The sequence below is a fragment of the Rhopalosiphum maidis genome, chromosome 2 (genome assembly GCF_003676215.2).
Source record: "Rhopalosiphum maidis isolate BTI-1 chromosome 2, ASM367621v3, whole genome shotgun sequence".
In the NCBI taxonomy this organism is placed as follows: domain Eukaryota; kingdom Metazoa; phylum Arthropoda; class Insecta; order Hemiptera; family Aphididae; genus Rhopalosiphum; species Rhopalosiphum maidis.
In genome coordinates this window covers 70,974,136-70,981,618 of record NC_040878.1, presented here as the reverse complement: position 1 = coordinate 70,981,618, position 7,483 = coordinate 70,974,136, and the positions used below count along the sequence as shown (strand labels likewise).

The 7,483-nt window shown below is 27.5% G+C and overlaps 1 protein-coding gene across 2 annotated transcripts; it reads right to left on the bottom strand.

Moving 5' to 3' along the window:
• Positions 1-225: 225 nt before the first annotated feature.
• LOC113551674 (protein sex-lethal-like) lies at positions 226-6,404 on the bottom strand. 2 transcript variants are annotated; one of them, XM_026954058.1, is made up of 5 exons: positions 5,695-6,404; positions 4,155-4,330; positions 3,968-4,081; positions 3,257-3,414; positions 226-579 (listed from the first exon to the last, which is right to left on the bottom strand). In XM_026954058.1, exons 1-5 carry the CDS (start codon positions 5,827-5,829, stop codon positions 374-376), a joined length of 789 nt encoding a protein of 262 aa, XP_026809859.1. In that variant the 5' UTR covers positions 5,830-6,404; the 3' UTR covers positions 226-373. The 2 variants fall into 2 exon arrangements, 1 of the variants encoding a protein (XP_026809859.1); XR_003405141.1 differs by having other exon boundaries at positions 440-579; positions 3,086-3,414; positions 5,695-6,401.
• Between the last annotated feature and the right edge of the window lie 1,079 nt (positions 6,405-7,483).

The window sequence follows — 7,483 nt, the reverse complement described above, 5'->3', positions numbered from 1 at the left end:
ATGAAATATAGGCACACATGCATACTTATATTTTATACTAATTAAGATAATTAATTATTATATAAAAGAATAATAATAATATCAAAATTAAATTTATGAGTTTTTTTCAATACTCCAAAGAATCATAAACATAAACTTTATTTGTTACTTGAAATTATTTACAATACAATATAGATACTATACTAAATATAGAAGAAATCTACAACAATTTTTTTTTGTTTTCATTTCATAAATGTATCGAGCAATTTTAAATTATGGAGATAGGTTATATTATATAATATATATATATTTATATATTATATTAATTTAATTTACATTAAAAAGAAAAAAACCTTAAATTTTGTACAAAAATATTATCAGAAAGTGATGCACATTAATAAATGTTCTCATTGCCGATTCCAACATTGTAGCCATGTGGCGATGGAAACAAACCAACTGGTGTATGGCGGTAACTAGCCCTATCTTGGCGCAAAGCACCAATAGTATGTCTTTCAACATGCTGCAACAATGGATTGGGATACTTGTCAATAACATGATTAGCTCTGATTAATTGATGCATATTTTGTAGATTTTTAGCCCCTAAAGATATAAAAGAAAAAATATTAGTAAACAAATGGATGCCAACAAGTACTAACAAATAACAAATATTAAATACAAAAAAAAAAAACCTTTAAACCAAAATGCAAAAAAAAATATATAAAGCTAATGAAAATTAGGTACAAGGGAGTAGGGAGTACAATCAAATTATGGGTTGATGTACTGGAGAAAACAGAACATTAAACATATTTAATAGTTGAATATTTTTTTAGGTAAAAAGTAAAAAATGGCCAAAAAACTACAACTTGTAGCAAAAAATAAAAAGTGCAACTATAAATTTATAATCTGAAAATCTGGACTTATATGTTAAGCTGTAAATACAAACAGAGAGATTTAAATGGTTCAGATTTAATGTGCTAAGTATACAAAAAGTAACTTTAATTACTAATTTTATATAACAAAAATCTGATAAATAATTGACATATAAACATATATCACATACAGAGGAGTTTTATGATAATATTTGGGATGAGATGAATGTTATCTAAATGTGGTAAAAAGAAAAATGTGAATTAAAAAGGCATATGGAAAAAGGTAGTACATTTGTTTTTTTTAAATATTAAAATTTAAAAACATGTTGATTTAATTAAATTCAATATGAACATTATTTGAACTTTATCTTATTTGAATAGAGTTCACCTATTAGGGTGAACTCTTGCTATTAAGCAATAGTTATTTTGTAGTTAAAACCCTTCCACCACAAAAATTAAATAAAAATTATACTAGAAACCTACTACTTCTTTTCTACCTATAATTTAGAATATATTTGAATAATGAATATACTCTAATAAATCAATCTGAGAATAATACATTTCGAAGGTAGAAAACTATACTTTTAAATTATTATTTAACACCATTTTTAAACCTCATTAATTATTATGCATATTAACCAAAATTAAAAAAATGCAATATTATTATTTTTTTAATGTGTAAATATTTAGTCAATAAATGTGAACAACCTAATTTTTAATTAGCTATATACTAACTCATACAAGAAGGTTCAGATGATTAAGTCCAAATTATAATATTACCAAATGAAAGTACAATATAACCCCAACATTACTAATAATGCAATCTTCTTTATCAACTATTAAATTAATGTTTCATATAATTCAATAAATCTTAATTAAATGTGTTTTGATTTTAAACAAAATATACATGGCCTATCTAATATTAATACCAGTGTATTTTTATCATTTGCTTTTTTTCCTAAATTCTTCAAATAGTTCCTCGCAAAAATCCCCAATTAAACTAAAATTAAGCATTTTTTGATAGCTTTACATTGAATGAACTCTAATTATATACATCATTCAGTTATATGAATACTTATTATGATAAAAACTTTAAGTAATGTAACTTTTAATGCAAATATAAAAAGGTTGGTAGGAAAGTATTTCCAATTTTTTTAATTAAATATTTTAAAATACAATTTATTTTAAAATTAAGCTTTAATACATATTATATTATACTCGTTTACAAAATATTTAATATTTAGATAAATATTCTAAAAGTTATTTAAGGTTTAACTACTTAACTAAACCTTAACAGTTGTAAAATGTATTATCTTTGATAACTAACTAAATAATTACACTATTCAAAAAAATATTAAATGTTATTTTTAATCATTTTTTTGATAATATTTTAAGTATTTATCGTGAAACATTGATAAAATAATGAAATAGTTAACAGCTATTGATGTTTGGCATAGATAATAATTTATAATATACCTGATAAATTTATAACTAAAAATAATTTAAATAATTAAGCAATTACAAATTTATAATTAATATAATATAATTAATACTAAATAGACTTAAATAAAAAGAATTTACTGTTTGACAAGAAATATCTAAAAAAAAGCTTTATATTATAAAAAGTAATAAATGAAGCGCGCAAAATACTTTTTTATATATCATAATATTATTTCATAATTTGTAACATTATTAATCACATAAACACTGTAATACGAATGATATAAATATCAAATAGATGATAGAAAACAAATGTACATAGGGTAAAATTATCAATATTTTATTTAATCCAAGTCATTAAATTAAATATCAGTGAAACAGAATGCTTACAATTACAATAAGAAATTTTGCTAATCAATATAATATATAATAATAAAATAACAAAAATATATATGCAAAAAAATTAAAATAAGTATAACTTAAAAACTTCTCTTAATGATATTGAGTTACATAATAGTTCATTAGTAATAATTTATATTGTATATACTTTTGTTCAATACAGAATTTGCTCATTAGATATTAAAGTACAGTGTTTAAATTATTCATGAATATTTTACAGCATTTACATGCAATAAATAGTTGTCAACTATTATTTGTATTTAATAGAATTAACAAAAACTATAAGCTTGCCACTGAATAGACTAAATAACCGATAGTTATCCAAATTATAAAAAATAACCATACACTTGTAATGTATCGTAATAGGCCTATGTTTAGATACAATTGATGATACTTACAGAAAATCGTAGCGCCAGAATTCAAGGTATTACATTTTGTTTCTGATCTATGACATGTAACTTCGAAGACATTGAAACAGATTATTGATTGGGGGGGAGGGAAATTTTTAGGTTTTTTTCTTTTTTCTTTTGTTATCTAGTAGCTTAAGTATGTGAGGGTGTCATTTGTACCTCTGTGCGCTAAACCAGTTTGCAGACCGGCCAAATAAGCTGCCTTTTGTTTGCCATGTTCCTCTGCTATTTTCACTGATAGATGCTCTGTGCATCCTTCCAACAAAACACCGTTTAGCTGAATAATTGCTTTTTGGGCATCTTCTTTTTTGTTATAACTATAATATAACAAAAAAAATAAATAATATACAATCAATAAAAATACAGTGAAATATTCTATAGTATAAGTATTAAGTATATAATGATCAATACCAATAATAAACATTTACTGTTATAAAATCAATTTATGTGAAATATTAGTAAATTCTGAAGAAAATGTGGAATATATAAATTTGTTATGTTATTATTTGTGTTAATAGTATTTTTATTAAGGAATCCTCCAAAACTTAAGTAGAATATTAAAAACTAAGTTCAGTAATTTTTTAATATTTCGTGAAAACATTTGGAAAAATATTAAAATAAACATCTAACAGTTTTAAATAAATACATACTCAAAACTCAAATACAAAGTGCATTTAAAATTAATTTATAAACGTGATTTTTATCATTATGATCAAGTTTATAAAAAATAATATACCAATATCCTGTCAAAAAAAAAAAAGTCTGATGAGTAGACTCCAAAACAAAATTTCTCTATATTTTGTTAGTTTCTTTTTTTGATTAAATAATTACTTATAACACATATGTATTATAAAAAAATCAATATCTTACCGAACAAAAGCTACTCCTCTAGGAAGTCCACTATATTTGTCTTTAAGTATATTTTTTTGAACAATTTGACCATAAGGAGCAAATAGATCTTCAAGTTCTCTTTCTGTTATTGATCTAAAATTATTTTCAAAATATTAAATGTAACTATTATAAAAATTAACTTAATTACACTTTAATTCCTTTTTACCTTGGTAAATTTTGAACATAAAGGTTTGTATCTTTGATATCTTCTCCAGCAGGACGAGCATAAGATACTTTTAAACGTTTATTTTCAACTTGGAGACCATTCATTACCTCAATAGCTCTAGAAGCATCTTCAGGACGAACAAAGTTGACAAAACCAAAACCAAAACTATATCCAGTCTAAAACAAACAAAATAGATATTATTATTTGATTTTATTCTAAATTCGTAGAAGGTATACAAATGTTTTAATACATTTTAATAATATACCTTTTACCTAGGTGAAATTACATTCCTAACAATTTTAACATCTCAATATTTTTTTGTAATTAATTACCCACTTATTCATTAACATCATGTATCCACAAAAAATTAGAAATCTATTTTTATGTTATTTGTTAGTACAAAAAGCTGTATGAATAAAATATATAATCAATTTTGAGATAAATATCATATAGGTAAAAATTGATAAGATAGTCAGGATTCTTATTAGTTTTCAAATTATTATAAAATAAGTCAAATTTGTCAGTTAAATGATTCTGGAACTGATTCTAAAATAGATAGTTCAAATAGTGGCAATTAGAATACATATTAAAACTACTGTAATTTTATTTTTATCTAAATAAGTAAAACAAAAAAATATTAAATGTAATTAATAGAACATATCTAAGTTGAATACAAATCATTATGAAATTGGCAATGATAATAAATATTATAACTGTCAAATTATATTAATGTTATCTCTAAAAATAAATATAATCAATATGAATCCATTCCAAAGTTCTTATTCCATAACTTATATGAATATGATTAAAAGACTCGTTTTTTGAAATTATTTAATTTTAACCCATCAAAATGATGTTAAGTTGGATAATATTATAAAATCCTTCATTCTGAAAAACTTAATCGATACATTCAGAATTAATAAGCATTATAGTCCAGGTATCTTCTTTGATACAAACTAAAATATCAACTTATTTAACTGATAACTGATAATTTTAAACAACGTATTCATATTTTTGTTTAAATGCTATAATTGTATTAAAATAGGTAGTACCACACAGCCAGAAAAAATAATTCCATATTATTTTTATATTTAGGCAGCCATTTGTGAAATAAACAAACAATTTCTGAACACAATCTAATGCATAACAAATTAAGCATTCATGTAAAAGCAGTTAAGTTAAAAAGCAAATTTTCAAGAACTTAAATATGATCAATTGATTTATGTATATTTATTGAATCCTTAAACTCAACTAGAAATATAATATCAAATAGTCAATTTTTTAATAATGTTGAGTCGGAATAAATTTTTTAAAGTTCACAATGTTAATACACTACATTTTTCTTACCTAAATAATCAATCAACTCTAAACAAAAGAAATTCTTAAGAAATTTGTCCATTCAAATAAAACAATATGCCTACCAAACCTAGTTTTATAAGTCTCGTGCACTTATAAAATTGCAAAAGCCCCATAGCCACCATACAACTGTCAGCTTTTGGTAAAATCTTAGAACCACAATGTTCCAATGGTAAGAACTTACTTTGACGTCTTTCATAACCCGACACGCTTCGATTTGTCCGATCTGGGTGAACATTTGGTGCAGTTTTTTATCGGTCATCGACTGTGGTAGATAGTTGATTATCAGGTTCGTCATGCTCGTGTCTTGGGGCTCCATTTCTGCGTCTGTCGAGGATACTGCCGTTGTTGTTATAGCTGTTGCTGCTGCCGCTGCTAAAGTCGGCGCGGCGTTAATCGTATATGGCGTATGGAGGAGGAGGCGGCGGCGGCGACGGCTACTGGTGGTGCTGCTACTGTTGTTATTGTCGTTATTGTTGTTGTTGTTGTTGGTATAGTTGCTGTTACAACCACTGATACTGCCGCTGCTACTGCTACTTCTACTACTGCTATTACTATTGCTTTGGTCCTGTTTCACCGGCGGCGACGACGACAACAGACCTTTATCGGGGATGATGAGGGTGACGGCGTTGGTTGTCGTGCGCGCGACGAAACGGTTTTGTTTTCGCGGGGCAATGGTTGGTGATTTGAGCGGCGACGGCAGACACAACGGATTATGACGGTAGGAAGTGCATGAGGGGGGGAATCGCGTATTGAAAAAGTGGAAAAAAAAATAATAAGAAACGCACACGGGAAAACGGCCGATAGATCAACTACACTCAATACTTAAAAGTAGTGAGCTTGGCTACACGGAACCGGGTGTTGACGACGGGGTGTGCGGGTTTGACGGGTTGGGAAGGCGGGGGCGGGGCACGGATCGATAGAGCTACGCGAGCGCAGTGATGCCAACGGCACGACCAGCAGCCACCTAAACTAATACACGGTGGCACGAGATACTACGTCAGAGTCTGTCTACATACTTTACCCGACTACCCCGCAGTCAGCGGACTGTGACACTGCCAACAACTCAACTGACGTCCGAACACTCTGGTCGTAGATAAAAGATTAATCTCAAATCTGATGAATGATGATACTCTGATCATTGACTATGTAGAATTGACCAACAAATATTAGACTTCAACTAGTTCGACTTCAGACAACTTCCAACATTTGGGCTCCCTAGTCGCATTACGATGAAGCAGTAACGGCGTAAGGCTGACCACAGTGACCGGTCCAGTTCAGACCAAGTATCGTCTGTCAATTACCCGAGACACGAAGTGAAAACTAAGAAATGATTCACTGTGATTCGATTAATGATTATGGTTACGCAGAAAATATATCGTCCGTTTGTTCACTGCTCACTAATCAGCACTCAGCATTTACGAATAAAACTTAACCTTAAGCCCTGTTTCACTGTTATATATTTTATAGGTGATTGTTACACGTTAATAGTTCATAGTTTTCTATGCGTTAAACGTCAACCTCAACACGACAATAAGTTTATTTTGTCATGAACGCATTGAACGTTAGTGCGTTGCCATAGCCAACGTAAAACGCAACGTGATTGCGATTTTTTTAAATTAAAACAAGTTTTATTTTAAAGCAGAAGACATGATAAAATTGTTCTAAAGATGTTCATTACAATATATGTCTCTGTGTAGACCCTGAATAATTTGCTAACGAAATATAGCTTCATGGATTTCTTATTACCTATTAACTATTTAACATGCAGCAATGGTTGACTATTGTTCTACTGCTCTCCAAACGTTATGTTAACTTGACATTACAATTTACAAACATTTTTATTCAAAAATATCAAGAATATGTACTTATTAATTATTTAAGTAATAACATTTTTAGAGCATACTTTGTGTAAATTATTACTATTGCCGTTATCTCTGTATGGCTTTTTAGAAGTAAATAACTATTGACTA

What these genes read in the sequence shown, in the direction of transcription:
- LOC113551674 (XM_026954058.1), bottom strand. Translation starts at nt 5,829, where the DNA reads ATGGAGCCCCAAGACACGAGCATGACGAACCTGATAATCAACTATCTA. An exon ending in GGGTTATGAAAGACGTCAAA is followed by an intron (nt 4,331 to 5,694) that starts GTAAGTTCTTAC and finishes TGTTTGTTTTAG; the next exon opens with ACTGGATATAGTTTTGGTTT. An exon ending in TATGTTCAAAATTTACCAAG is followed by an intron (nt 4,082 to 4,154) that starts GTAAAAAGGAAT and finishes AAATAATTTTAG; the next exon opens with ATCAATAACAGAAAGAGAAC.